At 47.2% G+C, this 23,966-nt stretch overlaps 1 protein-coding gene across 2 annotated transcripts in view; it reads right to left on the bottom strand.

Moving 5' to 3' along the window:
* IRAK1 (interleukin 1 receptor associated kinase 1) overlaps positions 1-23,471 on the bottom strand; it is a 31,330-nt gene extending 7,859 nt beyond the window's left edge. For both annotated transcript variants that reach the window (XM_063119340.1, XM_063119341.1), the window contains exons 1-11: positions 23,239-23,471; positions 17,797-17,964; positions 13,968-14,141; positions 8,455-8,561; positions 7,540-7,707; positions 6,970-7,034; positions 6,699-6,813; positions 6,435-6,547; positions 3,684-3,888; positions 1,614-1,682; positions 1,227-1,448 (exon numbers count right to left, since the gene is read on the bottom strand). In XM_063119340.1, coding sequence (XP_062975410.1) covers positions 1,227-1,448; positions 1,614-1,682; positions 3,684-3,888; positions 6,435-6,547; positions 6,699-6,813; positions 6,970-7,034; positions 7,540-7,707; positions 8,455-8,561; positions 13,968-14,141; positions 17,797-17,964; positions 23,239-23,347 — 1,515 coding nt within the window. In that variant the 5' untranslated portion in view covers positions 23,348-23,471. The remainder of the gene's footprint in view (positions 1-1,226; positions 1,449-1,613; positions 1,683-3,683; positions 3,889-6,434; positions 6,548-6,698; positions 6,814-6,969; positions 7,035-7,539; positions 7,708-8,454; positions 8,562-13,967; positions 14,142-17,796; positions 17,965-23,238) is intronic.
* Positions 23,472-23,966: the final 495 nt, after the last annotated feature.

Here is a 23,966-nt window from a genome sequence, read left to right as displayed (position 1 = left end):
CTCTAGTTCCCCCACATACCTCACCCCCTTGAATAACGGGCTCAAGTTAAAAGAAGCCAGTTTCCAGCTGGACATCAGGAAAAACTTCCTGACTGTTAGAGCAGTATGACAATGGAACCAATTACCTAGGGAGGTTGTGGGCTCTCCCACACTAGAGGCCTTCAAAAGACAGCTGGTCAACCGTCTGTCAGGGATGCTTTAGGATGGATTCCTGCATTGAGCAGGGGGTTGGACTCGATGGCCTTGTAGGACCCTTCCAACTCCGCTATTCTATGATTCATCTCTGGTTGCATACCCTGGGGCTGATCTCTTTTGTAGTAGCAGCATCAATTATTAAATCTCTCTGATCACAGGTGCTATGGAAGGGCATGTGGGTGGAGTGTCTCCTTTCTTCCCCTGCCCCACCATGAGCATCTGTGGTCACCCCGCTTGTTTAAATCTCATGGCCCACCCCCCAGGCTTGGACAGATGTTCATATTTCCAATCACACAGACTAAAATCCAGTCAGACTGAAAGTAGCTGAAAAGCCACCGCCCTTGTTCAGTCTAGACCTTCCCAAAAGCCAGCACAAAAGTACTCTTCCAGACTTTCATTTCTGACAGTCCAAGGGGTGGGATTCCCATCTGCAAAATCAAAGCCATCTTTGGGTGATCCGGTAGGGCACTTAGTTGTGGTTTAGATGAGAGAGGTAAAGGATCAAATTAAAGATTTCCAGAGGAACAGTGGTTTGGCCAAACTGCACACCACAAATCAGAGAAAATTGAGAGAGAAGGGGATGGTGGAAGCTGTGGTAAGTGCAAGTTATTGGGTCAGCTGTTGTGGAATGTTTATAGACATTCCAATTGCTAAGAGGTTGTGGAAACTGACAGCATTCGAGGCCTAAGGAGAGATGGGACTGTGTTCCGTTGGTAGGTAGGCATTCCAGAGAGGGGCAGGCAGCACTATTGAAGTGTTGGTCTATACACAAGTAGCGTGAATAGCTTATGTGAATGGGGAATGGACTGAGAAAATGTTATACACAACAACACCTCATCACACCACAGATATACACGGATGTGCTGTGCATATTTTTATTTATTCCCATTTCACATAAGGGAAACAGAGGCCCATGACAGTCATTTGCCCAAGGCTTTGGCGCAGCAGAATTTCAACTCAGCGAGTCGAAGCTTAGTGCTGCGCTCAGAGAAAAGACCTAAAGAATCCAGGTCCCACCTTCACCCGCCTACCTCAGCCATCGGAGGGCGCTGCTTGGCTCGTTGGTGGAGGCACCGGCAAGCCAGCCTGCCTAGTGTTGCGCCCAGCTGCTCTGGACAAGGCCCGGCCCATGGGTCCACGTGCTTTTGGTAGAGATGAGTGCCAAGCTGGGCTGCCTGGGAGGAACCGGACATCGTGGTGGCAGAGCGCAGCTGGACTCCCTGCTCCTCCTCCTCTTCACTTAGCAGATCCTTCTGAAGGCAGAGAGGTGGACAACCCATCAGAAAAACAGTAGGCGGGGAAGCTGGCACGGGTGTAGCGGCAGCAGGGTTGACCGGTGTCAGAAAGGAACAAACTGCCCGTTCAGAAGCGAGCAGCGATGGGCGTGGGGGAGGAAGAGGGACTGGCGAGCTTCTCACCAAGTACTTGCTACGTCCATGTGAATCCACCTCCATGGGCTGTCTTCCAGTCAAGAGTTCCAATAGCACCTGTGGGATGAAGAGGGACGGTGTTTCAAAATGGTGGAATGCATAATGAAGGAGGAAAAGGAGAGCACACAGAAGAGGGCCACTGAAGAGGGGAACCTTCCTCCACACTCCAAGTCAGCCGGCCCATGTGACCCAATCGCAGGATCCCACTGTGTGATTAGGCTCCCTGCAAAAGTCCAATTTGCTTTATCAGTTGCCAGCCAGCATCCAGATGTGAACACTGTCTGAATTCTGAGCTGCGTAAGGGCTGAAGGGCCAACAGCATCTGCTCTGCCCACTCGCTCGACCCCACGCAAACCCGATCCTCTCCTCCCGAGAACTCCACCAGTGAGGGAGGAAGCAGCAGCCAGGCACCTCTCCACCGTGCCTGGGTCCAGCTCCAGCTGAGAGCCCCCTCCCTCCTGCTGTCAACTGCAACTGCTGAACTTTCCAACTAAGATTGTAGTGCCTGAGTTTGCTTTCCTTTTCCCCCTCCTCCTCCTCCCTCCCAATCCCCTTTCCTTTTGTGTCATGTCTTTTAGATTGTAAGCCTGTGGGCAGGGACTGTCAAGAAATACTTTTGTAAGCCGCTGTGAGAGCCTTTTTTGGCTGAATGGCGGCATAAAAATCCTTAAATAAATAAAAATAAAAAATAAGTAAACTAATTATGCCACTCCATTTTACTGCTCCTTTATTGTAATTGGAAGTGGTTTTATGCAGCATTTTAATGCTGTGTTTTAATACTGTGTTTTTAATATTGTATTTTAATGTTGTGAACCGCTGAGAGATTCTATTATATTTGGCGGTATATAAATACGACAAATTAAATAAATAAATAAAATTCAGAAAATTTATTATTATTAAAATAAAGTCATAAAAAATCATTATCAGTCAGAATCACTACTGATGTTAATCCAGTTCAGTCAATAACAGGATTTGTTTTAAAACTGTAAATGCGATATCTTGCCACTATAGCAAAGAATGCCACCATGTAGACCATATAAAACTGATTATCCGTTAGAAGCTCAATCACAGTATCTTGTGGTGTTGATCCAAATACTGAGGCAGAATATGCAATAGAGTTTTCCTCTTGGATCCAAATATAATGGGCAAAATGGTGAAAACAAGGAAATTATGTCTACAATTTGGGTAAACCCAGAAAACAGATTTTGGCTCCTCAGTGGAATACCCTGTGAATTTCTCTTCAAGATGTACAGATGACATTACTTGAAACCTTAAGGGCTCACTTCCATTTGTTTAGCTTCACACATGGAATAGCTAAAGTGAGCAACTTGTGGTCTTCCAGATCTTCTGGCCTATAACTCCCATCAGCCCCCGAAATTGGCTATGCTGACTAGACCTGATGGGAATTGTAAGCTGGGGGGCCACAAACTGATGAACCCTGACATAGCGGCAGAAATAGCTCTCCCTAAAGACTTTGTTCCTGCCATAGAGGAGGGGATTAAAGATCCCAAGCAGCGAAGGGACAACACAAAAGTAGGACACTTACGACATGATGTGTGTGGGTTGGCGGTGAGGTGGGCTTGGCTACTAGTTGCACCTTCCTAGATTGTATTTTCTGCCTCTGAATGAGCCAGTAAGAGGAATGAGGGCGTAACTGACACACCCTGTTACAGTTAGTGGCTTTGAGTGTTGCCTCAAGATAATAAACCCTCCAAAGCTCTGAATCTTAACTCAGCACTGAATTATTTCAACAGCTTTTCAAACTGATCATATGCTTTCCCAACTTATCACATTCTCCCTGGGACGACCTCCCTCCACTGTGGGAAGGGTGCTCAGGGGACAAAGAAGAGGCGGACCTAGATGAAGAGAGAGACACAGACAGAGATTTTGTGAGTGTGAGCGTGTGTGTGTGTATAATTTCAATCTGGCTTTTGAGAAAACGGACAGGAAGGAAAAAGAATATCAGTTAAACAATGCGATGAACTTCTCTTCTATGTAAATATTTTGTCCTCATCAAGCAGCCTTTGTGGTGCCCCCACCCACGTTCACGTTACTTACCACACCAAAGCTGAAAACATCAATAGCAGTAGAAAGCGTCCCAGTCCGGACGTACTCAGGGGGTAGGTAGGCCAGAGTGCCCCGCACAGTCTGGGTCCGGCCCAGTGAGCTGCTCATCCCTCCTTGCTTTGGTCGGCGGATGAACCGGGCCAACCCAAAGTCTGCCAGCCGTGGGTTGAGTGCCACATCCAAGAGGATGTTCGAGCTGCAAGTGGTAGGGGAGAAAGGAAGGATTACATCCAGTCCCTATACACAACCTACCATGCCCCTGTCCCTAAAATAAATCTCATCAAGATTGTCTGTGTGGAATGAGGTGTCTGTACTCTTCATCTTGTTACTGTGCATTCTGCACCAAAAAGCCATTCAAATTCTGCGGCTAGGAAGACTGGATTCTGCACCACCTGCTCTTGATAGTTTCAATCAATTTTCAAACACTCTTGAAAGTAAAAAGGAGAGGCAAGGGGATAGAAGACAGGGCACCCGAGCCCTGCCTCTGATCATGGACATTTTAATCCAGCAATTGCGCTGACTCCTAACATTGGACCAAGCATTGCCCAAACACCTTCAAACATACCTTTATAACCCAGAGGGGCTAGAACCCTGGTGTTTGAAAAACAAAAGCCAAGTTCCTTGCAAAGCTGATCTCTGTGTCTAGTAGTGCATTCTGGGCATTTGTGGAATCATAGCCCTGACTGCTCTTGTGGTGATAAGTGGATATGCAAGGTTATCACCTTCATGGACTTCTGAGGACTAGATTTCTTATTGGGCAGCCATATTCCAAAATACAGCAGAGTTCCAAAGTTTTTTATATTTGCTAAGGAGGACAGGAGAATTCAAGGCATCCAGAGATTCATAGAGCTTCATGAATAATGAGCCAAAGACCCTTCTGATGGAAGAGGCTATTTGTAGCAATGATCCTTCTCTGAACTACTGTTTGCACCATGCTAACTACTAAGTTGCACGGCTCCAGACATCAAGTCACTTACAGAACAAGGTTAAAAAAGAAAATTCAACTTGTCATGTCTGCAAATTCACTGGCTTTTAAATTATCCACCAGGGAACTCTTCCCAAGTTGACACCTCTGTTAAAGAGCTCCAAAACACCAGCCAAAATAGCACAGTGCACTGCAGACCATTTTGGAACCTATTCTAGGCCAGCCACATCAATTTAGGGTCCCAGGGCACATGGAGCATCCACCTTGCTGAAGCTAAACAGGTCTGGTCCTGGTCAGTGCCTAGAAGAGGGAACACTTGGGAAGTCATCTATACACGTTCTGGAGTTCCATGTTGAACGTAAGAACATCAGAAGAGCCCTGCTGGATCAGACGAAGGGTCCATTTAGTCCGGCACTCTGTTCACACAGTGCCCATGGGAAACCCACAAGCAGCACATGGGTGCAACAGCACCCTCTTCCCCATCAACTGGTGTGCTTAGGCATACTGCCTCTGATACCGGAAGTAACACATAGCCATCAGGACTAGTAGCCATTGATAGCCTTCTCCTCCATGAAGGCGAAATATAAACGCGTGCAAAATGAATAAATTGATGCAGCGCGCTGGTCAGGCCAATTGGTCCTCACTGTTGCCCAGCATGAACCAACTGGGCAAACCCAGACATAACGCTCTCCCCTGCGGCTGCACACAAGGAAGGGGGAAGATTGGTAGTGGTGGGCAAATGGCATTAGTGAGAGGAACCCCAGGGCTTCCATGGAACACAGGGTTAAAGTTACTGTAAGAAGCCATTTTATATCTTTCCTGGCCCTCACACTGGATGGGGTGGTGGAAGCTGGGCTACTTTTGGAAGAAGGGCATGTACATTTTAATGGCTGAAATGTGCCTAGCAAGTTCCCTTGCTCTAGCTTAATGTGTGAGATAACAGATGACATTTCCCCCCAGAAAATGCCACGCATGGGAGTTAAGCCAAAGGTTGCGTTCTGCCTGGCCAAGCCATCACTACTTTCAGCTTCCCTGCTTCTTCTCCGTTTGTATTCTCTCAGTCGGAGAAAGACCCTTCCAAAGTCACAGAATTATCAGCCTTTAAAAATAGGGTAGGTGGAAAGGAGATCTCCAGATGGTTTGGACTTAAACACCCAGAATTCCTCTCCCATTGGCCATGCTGGCTGGAGAGTTATGGGAGTTACAGTCCAACGTATCTGGAGGAAGGCAGGTTGGGGAAGGCCAGTTTAGATGGAATCCATTTACAAGGAGGACTCTAGATTCCCAGGTAGCAAGGCAGGCCCTTTGCAATGGCCCCACTTACATGGAAGAATTTCCTCTCACTCCTTTCCCTCCAAAGCAACAGGTAAGGACAAAGCACCCCTTGCAAGGACATTGCGCTGAAAACGCAACGAAATTAGAATCCTGCACTGAGGCAATCCAAATTCAGAAACCTGCATAAATTCTGCAGATGGAGAAAGTCTGCAGAATTTCTCTTACCCGGCTGAATTCATTCTAGCTTTGCTAGTCGTGAGGAGTGGAAAGGAGTCGTGCAGAGCGCTGAAACCCCCCAGTGCTGAGAAGTCTCATACAGACTCTGCTGGCTTCTGCAATTTCAGCAGGCACTGCCCACATATGTCGAAACATACCTTCACAGCTCGTTTCCCACCCCCCACCCCCAGAAGGCTGAATTCTGCACTCAAGTATCATGGTCTAGTATCACTTTGCCTAGGGCTTTGCAGAATAGGAGTGCACACACACACACAGTTATCATCCCATCCCGCCCTGGGAGATGTTTTCCCTCCTCGTCCTCTCACCTCTTGACGTCCCCGTGGATGAGGCTGGGAGAGTCGCTGTGCAGGAACTGAATGGCTCTGGCAGCTCCCACTGCCACATGGAGCCGCTGGGCCCAGGAGAGGCAGGGACCAGGCTGAGGAACAAAACAAGCAGCTCAGAGTACAGGGCAGTTGCTGGAGGCCCTATTTTTTCAAAAAACCATTAAGAAAGAAAGAAAGAAAGAAAGAAAGAAAGAAAGAAAGAAAGAAAGAAAGAGGAAAATGAATAGAAGTTGAGTTGGGTACCTGTCTATGCAAATGGTCCTCCAAAGAGCCCTTAGGAAGGAAGACGTAGACAAGGCAGAAGTATCCCTGTTCAGCACAGTAGCCGGCAAACTCTACGATGTTGGGATGGCGGAACCTGGGGTACAGGAGGGGCCGTGTGAAGGAACAGATGCTCCAGCCCAACCCGCTATGCTTCATCACGTTTAGGCAAAACCCCTCACGCAGTCTCCCAGCCCCTGGGGTTCCAGCTCCATCCCCAAAAACCTTCCCAAGCATAGCCCTTGGTTCTCACCGAGAAAGTTTCTCCACCTCTGTGACAAAGCTGTTCTTTATTATATTCCAATCCAGTTCTGCTTCCTGTTAAGTCAGAGAGAGAGAGAGAGAGAGAAGAAAGAAAAGAGGGTCTGTAAATTCAACAGCAGGAATACATCTCTCCTCAAGAGAACAGGGTTGAGTTGGGAGGCTGAAGAGCAGTGCATTCTGGGTACAATGAAAAAGTAGAATTGAATCACCCACCACCACCTCAGAACCAAGCACAAAGACATGTGGAGAACAGGAAGTCGAGTCATACTGAGGGTCCTACTAGCCTGGGGCAGGGAACGGAACTACAACTCCCCTCACCCCTCTCCACAGGCCTGGCTAGCTGGGGCTGATGTGAGCTGGAACTCAAGCAGAGCTCTTGCTTGGCCCTGTTGCTAGGAGATCGATGCCAAGAAATGAACCTGGGACCTTATGGCTGCTATCAAGCCATGGACCGGTTGGGAAGGGGGGCAAGAAGAGTGTGAAAGGGAACACAAAGTGAAATGGGAAAGCTTGCAAGCTGGAGCTCCACCCCCGCTCTCCCGTGGCCACCGGGAAATACCTCTTTGAGCCGTTTGACAGCGTAGGCCGTGTTGCGCAGTCGGGCCTGGTAGACACAGCCGAAGCCTCCTTCACCAATCTGTAGGTGCTCTGAGAAGTTATCTGTGGCCTGGCGCAGCTCCTCCAGTCGCCACATGAAAGGACAGGTTGGGGTCAGAGAGTCAAGGCCCTGGATTGGGAATGGGGAGAGAGAAGGTAAATAGTTCAAAAGGGCACCACCGTGCCACTTCAGCAGGCATGCCTCAACTCCCATGAGCCCCATGACAAGAGCGCTTTTGCTTGTATCGCCTTGTACTCTTGCTACTGACCACGTCTGACCACAACACACATACACCCCCCAAAAATCTGGAGAGAAATCCAAAGACAAGATTTTCAACAACCACGTAAACAGTCATAGAAGAGTTCCAGCATGAGGATAACCAGAGTGGATAACAGGAACAAGAGGAAGAGGAAGACAACGAAAAAGAAGAACTAACAGGAGGGGGCCCAGAGCAAAGCCATCAGCAACCTCAAGCAAGGAGAAATAGGAAGAAGCACCATCAAAAAAAATGGCAAGAGGAATGGTACAGGAGAAAACTAAACGGTAGGAGAAGATGACTGAGGAATGAACAAGGGGTCGCGACGCATGGCACAAAAAGATTCAGACCCTGAACCTTTGAGAGACCATCACCTGCTTCACATAACTAGGCAAAATGTAGCTTCACAAACCATGAGGACTAGAAACGTTCTAAAACAAAAAATACTTTAAGGCTGAGGATCCCACGAAGGACTAACCATCCAATCTACATGTAACTGCCATAAATCAGTAGCCCAGCCAACAGCTTCACCTAGGGTTTCCTACATCTCTCCTCCTCTGAAATCCCTGGCCTCATTCAAAGACCCACTGTAGTGTCAGCCAACAGGATTAGATCCATACCTGTTCATTTAGGGAGGCAGGAGGCAATGGCAGATGGCTCGTGGTACTGCTGCTGCAATGGCTGCTGGGAGGTGGGTCTGGCAAAGATAGCGGAGGACCGGAGGACTCTGTTTGCAGGGGAACGAAGCGGGAATGCAGTTATTTTTATTTTTATTTATTTATTTAGAGTATTTTTATCCCGCACCTCAGCCAAAAGGCTCTCGGAGCGGCTTACAATGTATCAATAAAGAAGACAGTCCCTACCCTCAGGCTTACATTCTAAAAAAAAGACGTGACACATAAGGAAAAGTGGATGGGGAGGGAAGAGGGAGAAAATAAAAAGAAATTAAGGAGACTGTTTAGGCTGGTGGGAAGGCCCTGCTCTGTCCTCTCATCTCCCAATGGAGGGGCAAACCAACAGCTCCTTCTTCCCTACAAGGTGAAGATGTTAGCCCTGTGGGGGGGGGGGGATCCAACTGAAGCAGGCTCCGATGGTGCCTGCCTGCTCCAGTCTCCCTCGCATCTTCTTCCCCACAGGGTGAAGATGTTAAGAAGCTAACAGTAGAGAAACAAAATGGGCCCTTCTGTTTCCAGTCCTCCCAATACTGTACACGTTCAGGACAGCGGGAAAGAGAGCAAGCAGCACATGTGATTCTGAAAAGCCACAAACGTTACAAAGCAGACTCGGAGAAGCACCACACTGATGCAGCTATATTAAGAGGGAACTCTGCATCCCGAGGAACTCCTGATCATTTGGCATGAGCAGCGGGGCTGCACTACCCCACTCCAAAATGGTTCCTCCTGTTCTTGGCAGGGAGGCCCTAGTTTAGGAGGAAGAGTGGGCACAGAATTCAACATCCTGAGAACCTCCTGCTTTCATTTTAATGGAGAAAGCAAGTTTAAGGCTGCTAGGATAGACCTGAAAGTATGTGGGCAATGCCTGAAGTCAAAGGCCTGCATGCGTGTGTGTATGCACACACAGGTTTTCTAGTGGCTTCACACTTTGTCTCTTCCCAGAACTAACAGAAGCAGAAATCATTGCTTATGTGAAATGTAGAACTCAGTTTTTATTGGCACAGAACTTGGGTTGCCTTGGCATAGAATATGAATTGTCTGAAGTGCAGGGCACACACAGCCCTGGTCACCAGGAACTCACTAAACAATGTGGCACCTTAAAAGTCTACAGAACACGTTTCAAAGTGGGCCCCTGTAAACCTTACAGTGAGGGCAGAGTTTCCTCCTGCTAGGACCATCAGTCTCAAAGATCAACTGAATGCGAAACACATACAACCATCCCACACGACTGTGTTAACCCTACACCACAGCCATACAAGTCTTGAAGAGAGAAAGGTACAGGTTTTGCTCCTCTCAACAGGGCTGGTCGGAAACGTTTCAGTACTTAAACCTAAATTATTATTTTTTAAAAAAAAAAACACCTGAATGCCTCAGCCCCGGCCTCTCCTGAACAGGTATACCCTTCCCCAGATCTCCTTCATTTCTGCAGAGGATGGAATTGCACAAGAATACTTCCTAATGGAGGATGCCCTATGGGTCAGATTTGCCTCCCACTCTGCTGTCCAAAGTCCACCTGGGCTTGTGTGTTGTGGGAGGGTCACCTCAACCGTTCAATGAGAGAATTTCCCCTCAGAGACACGTCTGAAAGCCACACCACAAATTACGTGTGGTTGCAGGATTCTCCACCTCCCACGGCAAAGTTTTTCTTGAAGGAAGTCTCCCCATATCTTTTTCTTCCTGAGGCAAAAAATAAAAAGCCATGGGGAAGAGAGGGGATTTTTCACTAGAAGGATGGGCTGGCAGGGAATAGATTAAGAATAGAGAGCTTCGGCTATTGGGTGGTATAAAAATGTAATAAATAAATAAATAAATAAATAAATAAATAAGCAGGCGCTTTCTTTCCTCCACCCACTCCCAGAATCTCCCCTCAAGATTCCAACCACCCACACATGCTTTTGTTTGAGGGAAAAAGTCATGAAAAAAGGTCACACAACAATTATGCAATGTGTACATTGGCCTAAGAACCAAACTCTCTTACAGAAGCTTTATGGCACCTTTTTCTTTGGGTTAGTGTTCAAACAGGGATTTCAGTTCTGTACCTGGGGGATAGTCTTGTTTTTCACAAGTTATTACATTAAGCTCACATACGTAGTTTAAATATGTTCGTATTTCAGACTTTAAATGTACCACTATGAGCCTTCAGGAGAGGTTTGTTTTTTTAAAATGAATTGTTTAGATTTCAGGGGAGGAGGCAAACCAAAGAGATATGGTAAATATGCTTTTAAAAACAGTGTGAATAAACTAATAAGGGCAAATTGCACATTAAGACTATTTTGTTCATCATTACTTTCTCTGAAAATTAAAGTTGCTGATGTTAGGCAGGAACAGCCCGTTTGGCAACTCCATATTCAATAGTTAAAATAAAATGATGAAGCACATGATGACTGAGCAGCTTGCAGTAAAACCTCCAGTGTCCAACATATTCTGATCCATCTACATGGTGAACAGCAGGATATGTCCATAATCTGCCCGGATTTTCTCCCTCAAACCCAGGTGTTCCTTGAAGTCTTGGCTGCACCTTTTCATCCTCTTTTCCACCCAATACAAAGCTCAAGTACATACCAACCAAGCTTGCTCATAGTTCACCCTTTCTTAACTATGCGCAGGGGTGTTGCCCTCCAGTTGTTTTGGCCTACAATTCCCATCATGGCTTAGCGTTGACTATTTTGGCGAGGGTTGATGGGAGTAGGCCAAAACATCTGGAGGGCCACAAGTTGCCCACTCCTGTGTTTGTCCCCCAGGCCTTAGCTAGACCTACCTGAAAGTCCAGGGGAGAGGAGGGGAGACCTAGCGTTGGGATTAATGCGAGATCTCGCCCCTGTTTACATGTAAGGCGCAATGACCTCAGGAAGAGAGGCATCGCGCCCGCCATTTTTTAAAAAAATTAAAGCTCGTGCTTCTTTAAAATTTAATTTGGTTTCCCCACTCCCCCCACCCTAACTCCGATGGGCGCAGCACTCCTGAGGAAATCGCGTGGAGCGGGGTCAAGCCGCAGAAACAGGCCAGATGTTCCGCTGTCTTGGGCTCAGCCCGGGACCGCAGAAAAAGCAGGCCCAAAGGGGAGGGCTATATCCCAGGGCAAAGGAGGGATGATCCCTCCCTGATCCTGGGATCCCTTGTGCGTCATGTGGACACTTGGGGACAATCCTGGGGTTCGCCCCGGGATATAGCCTGGTCTAGCTAAGGCCCCAGTTGAAATTTAGATTGCAAACTTCTTCACAGAGTAAACAAAGCATAATCCACATTGATGATGGCACACAACAACAACAAAGAGAGGCTTGTAAATAGCCACTTGCCTGAGGTAGGTAAGAACTGCCTCCAAGTGGGCAAATATGGAAGTGTTTGTAAACTGGATGAGAATGGGTTCTTTTCCCCCCAGGCTGTAGATGCGCCCAAAGTGACTTACATAGATAGGTAAGCTGGTAAAACATATATGTGGTCTAGTAAACATTTGAGAACTTATTTGCAAGGCTAAACAAATGAAGACCTGGTTCGTACGTAACAACAGCCCAGAATATGGCTTGTTGCCTTACTCAGAGTTTTAACTATGATTTGTCTGCCAGACGATCGTGCCAGGGGCAGGTTGTTTTTTCACTTCCTGGATTGCTTGATTCGCTCCTCATTCACCCACTTTCTCCCTGTATTACAAATGCCTTTGTGGTGCTGTAGTGCTGGTCTGTAGAGCAGCTGGGGTTTTACCATGTTCCCCCACCAGCTCTGTAACCTAGCAAAACAATCTATGAACAATCTACAATTTCAAGTTCACTTGCAGTGATGACAACTCAGTTAAACAACTCAGAGTTCACAATCCAGAAGCAAACCATGGGATCTATTCCTGGGTTGTTTGTGGTTAACCCATAGTTAACCCATTGTTTCAGTTTCTCATGTAACGACAACCCAGGATTCAGCAACCCATACTCAGGGTTCTTATTTATTTATTTATTTATTTATTACATTTTTATACCGCCCAATAGCCAAAGCTCTCTGGGCGGTTCACAAAAATTAATTACATGTGAACCAGATGAAAGAGTGCGGTAGACACTATTAATTTTTTAGGATTTATATATCATTGTAAAACAGATCATTTGAGGCAATTCACAAGAACAAACATTGAATAAAAGTCAACAAAAAGCAATTTGAAGAAACCTTTATAATCTACCCAAACACAATTAAAAGCAACAGTGCAACCATTAAAAATGTTATACAGCTCTAGGATCATAAAACCTCCTATAAAAATGCTATGGCAGCAACAGATGAAGGCTAAAACTGAAACAGACTTGGGGTCAATGCAAACATTGTGCCAAATGATGGTTGGTGATGTGATGGAATATGCATTGTAATGTGTGAGGTTGAGAAGAATGTTACTGGATTTTGTAGACGTGACTAATTCTATGTACGCCATTGAGTGAACTTTGAGTGAAAAAAATTGTTTCAGGAAATGGGGCACAGGAGCTCACCTCAGGTGGTCTGGTGGATCCTTGGAAGCAAAAAGCTTATTGATTTAGGAGATGCACATTCACAAGGATGCTTTTGAAGTGAGCTGAAAGCCTGGCTGCATTAAGAAAATGCCCCCTTAGAGTTAAGTACAGAATCTAGGTACAGGAGCTATGACTAGGCCTGAAGTTCCTGTTCGAGATGTTTAAGATAAACTACCTGAGCTACTGTTAGAATGTTATAAAAGGTAAAACATTTTACCTGGTTGAGCATGATTAAGTAAGCTCTTCCAATCATGTCTGCCAGAAAGGTAACTATAAGATTTCACTAATGATTGCTTGGATGGTTGAGAGGAATAAAACTTTAATTTTACTATGCTAGCCACGATTTCTATTATGCTTTTAATCACCTTAATTAATTGTATTGTAATGTGTCTTGCTCGTTTTATCACTGCAGAGTTTTGTTATTCTCTAATACTGTTGGAGCAATAAATATATATTTTGTGGTACCCCTTTGTGTTGTCTGGCTTGAGGATGCTTCGCAAGCCATAAATTAGTTCTTGAAGCCCAGAACACTCAGCTGGGATTTATAAGACTGTTGTTGAGTGGGGTCAGTTCATATAACCACTGTTTTCTCTCTGGGTCAAGTGAGTCACGTGGTTGTACAACAGGAAGACTATGGTTTAGATTGAGTTTTGCTTTCCACCCACTCAGCTTCATCAATTCACCCTCATCTCCATGGTCCAGCAGCCTCCGGAGGCTGAGCGATGATAATGATATCCTTGGGCAAAATGTTAAGTTCTCACTTTGTGCCCAAAAGTAAAAATGCTAGCTGGGCCTCAGAAGAGGTTTTAGCACAACTTGACAAGATCCTCCTCCAAACTGCTCTGGATGTCTCTGGGACAGGAGGTTAACATGTTTGGCCTGCTCGATCCCTTTTCAGACCTGTGATTCTATGATCAAATCTCTTTGTTAAGTGGGGGATCTAAAAGCACAACTGCAAAAAGCACAACGCCATTACTTTACCTGATGCAGGCGGGGAGGCTCCCTTGTGGGGCTCCCACTTCAATGTCCTGGCCCTGCTGCCACTGTTATTACCAGCAGGATCTGGGGCAGGCAGGGCAGGAGGGGGCTCAGGGCAAACGGCTGGACGATGAACAGACAATGCAGAGGGCTTCACGGAGGGCACTGGTGGATGCCCTAGGAAAAGAAGAATGGAGAGAGAGGGCATTAGGGAGAGGGCCTTTTCAGTGGTGGCCCCCCAATTATGGAATGATCTCCCTGATGAGGCTCGCCTGGTGCCAACATTGTTATCTTTTCGGCGCTAGGTCAAGACTTTTCTCTTCTCCCAGGCATTTAACAATGCTAAGTTTGTTTGTTTTTTAACGGACCCCAGAACTGTTGTTTTTTAAATGGACACCATTGATTTTATACTGTTTATGTTTTTTAAATTTTGTATACTTTTTAATGTTCACTGTTTTTAACTTTTGTAAACCGCCCAGAGAGCTTCGGCTATGGGGCGGTATATAAATGTAATAAATCAAATCAATCAAATGTAGGATGCGCTCGAGCTGTCACCCTATTGCCTTCCTTTGTACCATCTTGGGTGCTCGGTCTGCCATGTTGTTCCCTCAGTGCAAGGGTGGGACACTTGGGGCCCTCAGATGTTTTGGCCTAGAACTCCCAGGATCCCTAACCACTAGCTAGGCCAAAACCTCTGGAGGGTGTTGCCCACCCTGCCCTAGCGTTATTGTGGAAAGGCAAAAAGCGTTCCAGAAACATGCAGAAGTGATACCAGCACACGTGCGATCTAGGCCGTGAAGCAGAGCTCAGCATTGCCCCATGGGGAGGAGCCGTAGCCCAGTGGCAGAGCACCAGTTTTGCATATAGAAGGTCACAGGTTAAAAACAGAGCTGGGAAAGACCTCTGCCCAAGACCCTGCTGAGCTGCCAGTCATCAAAATATACAATATCAGAAGCAGTAAGTCTGTGTGCACCAGTTGCTGGGGAACATGGGTGGGCAGGTGCTTTTGCACCGTGTCCTGCTTTGTTGGTCCCTGGTCGACAGCTGGTTGGCCACTGCGTGAACAGTGTGCTGGCCTGGAAGGACCCAAGGTCTGATCCAGCAGGGCTCTTCATATGTTCTTAGATAGACCAACAGTCCAACTCAGTATAAGGCAGCTTCCTATGTTTATGGGCACAGGAACCAGGAGTATTTTTAAAGCTGGAGCCTGCTACCTGGTCCCCATGGCTCAATTGCCACCCAGGTGTCTATTGTATAGGAGCAAGAGATATTATGCACAGACATGGCAATTTGCCTCCTTTTCCTCTATTGAACTGCTCACCCCAGCTGCCTTCAGCTTTGCTTCACAGCCTAAGAATGCTGCCCGCAGGAATTTAGAGCGGCAGAACTGGAGTGCTGAAAACTCTGGGAAATGGTCCAATGCATGTACTCAGCATAAGATAAGGAAGAACAAGTCAGGCAAGGAAGCAGGTGGGTTTGGGTTTAGAAGATGGACAGTGCTCGACTCCGAGCACGCATAGATCCGTAGCCCCCACCGATAGCATGCCAAAAGTTCCAGGTTTAATTCCCGGCATCTCCAGGTAGGGCTGGAAAAATCCCAGCCTGAAACCCTGAAGAATCGCTGCCAATCAGTGTCAACCACATAGGGCTAAATGGACCGTGGGTCTGACTCAGCTTCCTATGTTCTATGTGTACATCCTGTGCTCTGCCTCTTTGGCACTCCCATATTTTGGGAGATCCAGTGTTGACGAGTTTATATGCACATAGGGTGCTGGCATATTTTCGTTATAAAACAGAAGCAATTTCTCAAGGTTGTCAAAAGGAGTTGGTCCCAAAAAGTAGACACTGTTTAGAGTTTAGAAGTGTTGGCCCTCTCTCCTGCCCCCGCCCCTCCACCGCAAGAGGCAGGCACCCTTCCCCACTTATTCACCAGCCACAGATCTGTGTTAGTCCAGTCTTTTGCTTCCCTGAACACAGGAGTGAGCAGAAGCCTCTCTGCCTCTGTCTCCCCCACTTTTGAGGCATTAATTCTCCCCCACCCCCTATCAAAAATTCATTCATAGTGGTTTGCTTACACATCCATTTATATTTAACCTTACAGGGCTTGCTTTAGGAGGAAGTTGTTCAATCATATATTTTGCACCTTATTTTTATGAGGCTGGCCTTGCTTCTTTGTTAACCCTTTCTCCAGTTTAATTAAACAAAGCAATTAAAGCTTTAGCACATTGTCTCCTTCATAAAGACTCTAACGCTTATAAGGCTGTATGATTATTAATTCTGAAATCAATGGGAGCATGAAATAGGAATTTTTCCCGGGGTGGCACCCACCTCATGACAAGAGAGATCTGCAGGGGATAGCATGCATTTATTTTCACCAGTAGGTGAAAACTACTATTTCTTACAAGCAGTCTCAACTATTGGGTGATACGTTGTTCTATTTTTTAACGGTGCATTTTAAATTTTGCTCTAACATTTCCAAATTTTACATTTCTGGCTTCTGATCTTCTTTATTTTGCATGTTTAAGTTGCTTTATACCTATAGGGCTTTTTTCCCCTATAGAAAAGCAGCTCAATATTTTCTATTTATACATAAAATGCTATACTCCACTTTTCAACAAAAAGGTCTCAAACCAGAGTACAGAAAAATCATAAAACACACAGACACACACCCAAGTAAATGCAGCAGCAAATATATACAATCTGGAGGAACTGCTTAAGCAAGAATTTGATCTTGATAAAGGTTTTTTAACTGCCCACCTGAAAGGGCTTAAGCTCCAGAAGGATATCAACTAGAGGCACATTTCTAGGCATGTTTAGACAGAAAAAACTCCCAGCATTCCCCAGCCAGCCTCTAAAACAACAATAAATAAATAAATAAAACAACCACGTGGGTTGATTGCCGGCTGTCATGATGGAAAGGATTTTGATAGGCAGAGGCCATAACTCTGCAGGCAGGAGGATTCTGGGACTAATGACATAGGCAGTGGAGCACAGAAGGCTATAGAGCAGTGGTTCCCAAACTTTTTCAGGTAACCGCCCCCTTGGTTCCACAAACTCTTGCCCAGTGCCCCCTGCACACAGCCCCTCTAAATGGGAAGCACCCACCGCAGGCTTGCTGAGGGAGGGAGGAAAAGAGAGTGAACGCCTCTGTTTTGCAGCCGGCGTGGCGTGGCACGCCAAGCAGGGTATGTCTCTTCATTAGCATTTTGGTGCTTTTGAAACATTTCAATTCACCGTTAAAAGGACTCTTCTTAAACGGTATTAATACATGTGTGGATTCTTCCCCTATATGGCTTAGGACCAAACTACCTTCTCCCATAAAAATGTCTCTGGGTCTTAAGACCTACTGGAGAGGCGCTTCTCGGAAAAGACCACCTCAAGCGCTCCCCTAACACCCCTTTGCTTCTTAGCGCCCCCCTGCCACGCCATTGCCTCTTAACACCCCCCTATGCAATCCCACCGCCCCCAAGGGGGTGGTACCGCTCACTTTGGGAACCACTGCTATAGAGGGAGGAAAGAAGAGGGGAGCATTCCATCCCATTTTTGAAAACTTTCTTAATGGAAGACAGCCTGGGGGAAAATGTGGCTTGAGACCCATCGCATACATTCCGCCACAGCAGCCTCCCAACAATCCGGCGCCCTTCAGATGTTGGAGTACAACCTCCATCATCTCCCAGCCACCGTGGTTTGGGCATACTGGGAGTTGTAGTCCAGCACACCTGGAGGATGCCAGGTTCGAGAAGGCTACTCCAGAGCTACCGCCCAATATCCATATGAGCAAGCGGCGAGGGGGTGGGGGATAGAGTGAGCATGCGAGTGTGTGATGGCTCACATGAGGTGATGATATCACGTGCCCGGTAAAGCTGCAAGTCATCAAGGATCTGAAGTAAGTCGCCGACACAGGCGTTACGATTCATCCAGGCCCACATGACGTTGCGCGTCCGCCCATCCATCTTCTCATACAGGCGCAGCTCCACTTCATCTCGGACAATTCTGGAGGCTGGAGAGCAAGGGAGAAAGGCTGTCAGGCGGTGCGACCCCCAAGACCTGGGCATGCGTCCAGCTTAATTACTGTGCCATATCTGAAGTCACCTGCTGTGATGGAATCATATCCTTCTCTGATTGTAACGAAACATAGCAATATCCCTCTACTTCTCCCTTCCCTGTCCTAAGCCGCCTCTCAGTTCTACAACTATGGCACATCTCTATCAAGATTCTAACTTTTGATCCAAACGAAGGACAGGCAATCGATGACCGAGAAGCCTCCAAAATCTGGGCCCGCAGCACGTTTCTCTCAATCTCATACCGCTGCCCCAGTTCCCGGATGAGCCTACTATGCCAACACCTGGGCCAAAGCCGCTTTCTTGATTCTCTTCCCCTGGAAGAGCAAAGCACGTGCTCTATCAGTAAGCGATGCCCCCACCTTTCATTACAGCAACGGATGCTTGGCCGGGTTTCTTCCTGCATGCACCTTCGTTGCCTATACTTCTTTGTGAGCCAAGGAAAAAGGATTCTGCCCAAATCTCCGTTGCTGTTCGTACAAGGGAAAGAGGGGTTAAGGAGCTCTATTTATTACTTTTATATGCCACCTTTTTTCCTCCAAGGAACCCAAGGCGGCGTACATAATCCTCCTCCTCTCCATGTTATCCTCACAACAACCCTGTGAGGTAGGTTGGGCTGAGAGTCTGTTTGGGTCATGTGCTTTGAGTCTGCACATGACCCAAAGTCACCCAGTGGGTTTCCATGGGGACTAGAACCCGGATCTCCCGAGTCCCAGTCCAACACCTTAGCCACTACACCACACTGGCATCTGACTCAAGTGGGAGTGAATCAATGTTGCCGTCCTGCAGCCCCTGGTTTAGTTCAAATCCTGGTCAAAAGGAGCCGCCAAACCTGGAAAGCAACGCCAGCCTGATAATCCAGGTTTACAAGCACTTCCCAATTTACCCCATGCTTGCCCTGCCTGATTTGAAGCTTAGGCTGTACTGTCAGGAACTGTTGGGTCATACTTTTCTGGCAGATTGCAGACTAACCAAGGACTTCAGCTAACATCCTCCACATGACCTAAAATCCACGCTAGACAAGGAAGAACAGCCCAACCAGATTTGCCTGTGGTTCTTCTCTCCTTACCTTACAGCTACTTTGCATTGAGGTCGGCAGCGGCTGCCACCCTGTCAATAATTCCCCAAACACCATGGGGGAAATAAATACTCCAGAAGATTCCAACCTGCAATCGGAATGTATGCCACAATTATCCTAGGCGGCCCTGCTCTCTCAGTTCCCACAGGTATTTGGGTCACTTCATTTCAACCGTATTAAAGAGCCCCAAAAGGGCAATTGTAGTTAGATTCCTAAGCTTTGATCTTAAGGTTCTAGGCAGAGAAAAATTATAGTAAAAAGCCCCATAATATTTATTTGGAAATCATCAAAGAAGAAATTTGTCCTACATGCTTTAGATTGTGAAAGCTCAGCTTAGTTGACTTTCCAAGAAACCGCAAATGGAGTTGTCTAAAGCAGGGGCAGGGAGATCACAGATCTCCAGATGTTTTGGACTTCAACTCTGAGAAGCCCCCATCGGCATGGCTAGTAGTCAGGAACGCTGGGAATTGGAAGACCAAAACATTCAGAGATCTCTTTCTGCCCACCTCGGTCTAAATCCGTTAAGCAGAAATTCATGTTGGCTCCTGAGCCAGGCAGTATCTAAGGGAATGCCACAGCCTCCCCTTCATTCAATGCGAATGCATACAGAGCTTTGGCACGTATATTTAAAAGGGCCCCCCCACATGATAACATCTGGAGGAGGAAACTCTAGCAGGTTTGTGGCCTGGCAGGAACTGAGAGGAGGCATCAGCTGTACGAACCAGGACTTCCACGTGGTGCTGATCTGCGTAGCTGCCAACCGTCGAAAGTAGACTTGTGATTGTGCAAGGAGCAGTGGCGATACGGACAGGCCCCCCATGTGAAGGCACAAGTTCACCAACTGGCACCTCCACCCAATTCCCCTTGAGCTGCAAAGCCACCAGCAGCTGCTCATGAGACCACAGGCGGTGGACCCTCTGGGGTTTTTTAAGTGTATGAACCTGGCCAGAGTTTCCTGTCAAAACCACACGTGGCTCTTTGATGCAAAACTACGCAGCAACCCATCGACAATATTGATGGATTTGCCAGTACAATCCTACTCAGGCGCGTTAAGAGTTATGACCTCCTCAAACCACTTTAAAAAGTTCACGCACTCGGCGAAGGAGGCTGCCGCCCGCAAAGGGTTGGCCTGTGGTAAATCAGTGAAACTCTTAAAGGGCCGCTCCACAGCGTTACATCTCTCCTGCCAGCCCTGAGGAAACCGCACCAAGAGATCAGCCTCCCCAAGTGGCATACTGGGAGTGCTATTAAAGAAAGCAGAACAGAGGAGAGGCGGCCCACAGAGACATTAGCCAGGGGAAGTCCCACAGCCACGGAACAAGAGCACAGGAGAAATTCCCCGGAGGGCTGTGCCTCATTAACCAAGGTTGTGTGCCTATCGGTTGGACTCATTTGGATCTCCCTCCTTAGTTACCAAACCATCTTGGGCTGATCCTGAGAGCACAGCTGCCCTAGTGTAGGTTATTTTAAAAATACACCTAGTCCGGAGGTGGGGGAAACTCAGCAGGTTATGCTTGACGGGAGCCAAGCTGTGCAGCTTATCGTCATCCAAGTCAAGGGACTCTTGATCCTGGGACTATTTGCATGGCCAACCAGTCCCCACCTCCAACTTACCAGCCAGCCCCCTGCTGCTTCTTGAAGAGTCGCTTTCTCACCTCTCTGCTGTTGATGTGGCATCAGAACACATTTCTCAACTTGCACAAGACCCCCTCCTCCATCTTCAACGCTCCCCCTACATCTACTTTTAGTCCATATTGGTGAGGATTGCAAATCTGATCCTGGCATCAATTGATTTCCACCCTGGGGTGTGTGTGGAAACGTGAACTGGAAGGGAGTCAATAAAGGCCTTCAGGCTGCATACAGAGGCAAAACGTTTATGCCCCTGATCGGCAATTAACTTTCCCAGAGGGGCATTCTGGGGATTGGAGAAAGATGGATGTGTGAGCTCCCCACCTTGTATTCCTTAAACTGGGTTGCTTGAAAGTCCCATGGCCACAACTGTCTGAGAGAGAACCCTCAGGAGGCCAGATTTGCCCCAGAATCTCTAGCTGCTGATCCTTAGTCTATGCAGAACAACTTCAATGAAGGGGACATGTGCACATTTGGAGGTGCATCTTTCAAGGGCCGGCAATCGATGGAGCTGCAGCCTTTGGAAATGATGTCATGCCAACATCACATTACTTTCTGTTTGGTTTTATTGTGGTCATAAGAACATAAGATCAGACTAAGGCATCGCTTAGTCTGGCATCCAATTACAGGTAGTGGCCAGCAGATTACCTCCGGGGAGACAAGTAGAGCAAGAAGGCAATAGCTAGCCTTTCCCCCTGTTCACCCCACTCAGCAACTGGTATTAAGGAACACTGCCCCTGAACAGGGAAGCTCCATTCACCTATAGTGGTTAATTGTAGGCAATAGACCTCTCTAGTAACATGCATAATCCCTTTTTAGAGCCATCACTGTATCTTAGGGTGACCATATGAAAAGGAGGACAGGGCTCCTGTATCTTTAACAGTTGTATTGAAAAGGAAATTTCAGCAGGTGTCATTTGTATATATGGGGAACCTGGTGAAACTCCCTCTTTATCACAACAGTTAAAGCTGCAGGTGGCCTGCCCTCTTTTAAATCTGGTCACTCTAGTAGAGCTCCTGCACCTTTAACTGTTGGGAATTTCACCAGGTTTTCCATATATACAAATGACACCTGCTGAAATTCCCTTTTCTATGCAACTGTTAAAGATACAGGAGCCCTGTCCTCCTTTTCATATGGTCACCTTACTGTATCTCAAATTCCACAAGTTCAACTAACTCCTTGAAGGAACAAATACTTTCCTTTTGTCTTGTTGTGATAATATTACCCATCAATTTCAGATGGCCAGCAAGTGAGAAAGAACTGACTCCAGCCACTTTCTCCAAAGGATTTAAAAATTCCATACATCTCTTTATGTCCATTTTTATAGAAGTGCAGAGCTATATAAAATGAATGATACATTACTTTCACCCTTTTCCCACTCTCCCATTCCGTTCTAACTCTTCTTTCTCTCTCCCCTGCTGTGTCAATGGTCTTTTTTCTGCCTTTTTTTTAAAGTATAAATTCCCTAGGCAGTGCTTACCATAAGCGGCACATAAACACCACAACTACTATTCCATTTCACCCATAGACACTGATTGAAAGGAGAAGGAAAACAGATCTGTTGTTGTTGTTATTATTGTAATTTAGATTTGATGTGGGAAAGAAATGGAAAAACTGAAAAAGCATCAAGCAGGGCAACTGGTCCACATGAAGGAATCTGTACTACACTGTATTCCAGTAGAGTGACCATATGAAAAGGAAGACAGGGCTCCTGTATCTTTAACAGTTGCATAGAAAAGGGAATTTCAGCAGATGTCATTTGTAGATATGGAGAACCTGGTGAAATTTCCTCTTCATCACCACAGTTAAAGCTGCAGGTGCCCTGCCCTCTTTTGTATCTGATCTCTCTAGTACAGCTCCTGCAGCTTTAACTGTTGTGATGAAGAGGAAATTTCACCAGGTTTTCCATAAATTCCCTTTTCTATGCAACTGTTAAAGATACAGGAGTCCTGTTCTTTTTTCCATATGGTCACCCTAATTACAGGCGCGGGCAGACTTCAGGCTTGCGGAATCTACTTTGGGTCTGTTGGAGGATTTGCTTTGATATTTACTAAATCTCCAAGATCTACCAGCTAGAGCCAAGTCGCTTAAGCACACACTGGGGAATGAAAGAGGGGGGAAGTGGAGTACTTCTGAGCACATTGCTCACCTCCGGAATTTGTTTTCAGGACCTGAATTGTGCTGTCTGAGCTCAGTACAAAAACCCACTCCTGGTTCTGGCCACCCCCTGTTGTTGTTGTTTTCATTTAGGGAAGAGAGAAGTTCCTTTTAATTGAAAAGTTAGGGGGTAAGATCCAACTTGAATGAATGGGATTTCAGCTAGTCATGAGTAACTGAAGCCCCATTCATTGCAGCGGGTCTACTCTAAGTAGGACTCACGCTGGATTGTACCCTGGAGACCCTCTCCTAGTGGAGCGCGGCTGCTCTTCCGTCGCCGACCCCTGCTTCGCCATCCGGGGCGCCCACCCCACCCCGCCTCGCCCGGCTGCCGACCTCCGCTACTCACCGAACCGCTCCCACTCGGCCCGGCCCAGCGCGTCCATGAGCTCATAGAACTTGCACATGACCGAGGCTGGCAACTGGTAGAGGAACCGGGACGACCCGGAACCGGCCATAACCCGCTGGACCTTCCTGTGCCTGCCGCCCTCCGCCGCCCAGGCCAGGCCATAGGAGAGACTGGACAAAGGGGAGGGAAAGGAGAAGAAATTGAGAAAGGGAGAGGGGGGAGAGAGAGAGAGAGAGGGGCGGGGGGGGGGAACACCAAAAGAAAAACGGCCACTTCCCCTTTAAATACTATTTGGGATGAGGAAGGAAAGGGTCCCCTTTGCCCCGCCTCCCCGACCGCTCTGCGCGTGCGCCAGTGACTCGGCTGATACGGGCTTCCTTGTGATGGGCTCGTGACGCTTGGCGTTACGTGGTCTGCGTTGATCTCATGCCTGGGCGGCCATTTTGAATGTGGCAATGGTGGGCGTTCCTAGACCAGAAGCGTGGGAGTCCCTCCTGCCCTGTCATGTAGCGCTGCTCTGGCTCCCCCTAGTGGTCCGAGGGGGAGCTGAGAGTAATGGGCCTTTTAAAAACTTTTTTTTTAAAAAGATATTTTTCGGGATGCCGGTGATTGGTGGGGCTGTGGCCTTCGAAGGCGGAGTAACGATGCTATCGCCGCACTAATGAGTGCTTTACTGCGCACTTGTTGACGTCATGGAACTACTCTAGCCCCGTCCTTGCAAGCACTTC

The sequence above is a fragment of the Elgaria multicarinata genome, chromosome 3 (assembly GCF_023053635.1).
Source record: "Elgaria multicarinata webbii isolate HBS135686 ecotype San Diego chromosome 3, rElgMul1.1.pri, whole genome shotgun sequence".
Taxonomy (NCBI): Eukaryota; Metazoa; Chordata; class Lepidosauria; order Squamata; family Anguidae; genus Elgaria; species Elgaria multicarinata.
Note: the sequence above shows the minus strand (reverse complement) of the source record. Positions and strands in the feature narration are given on the sequence as shown.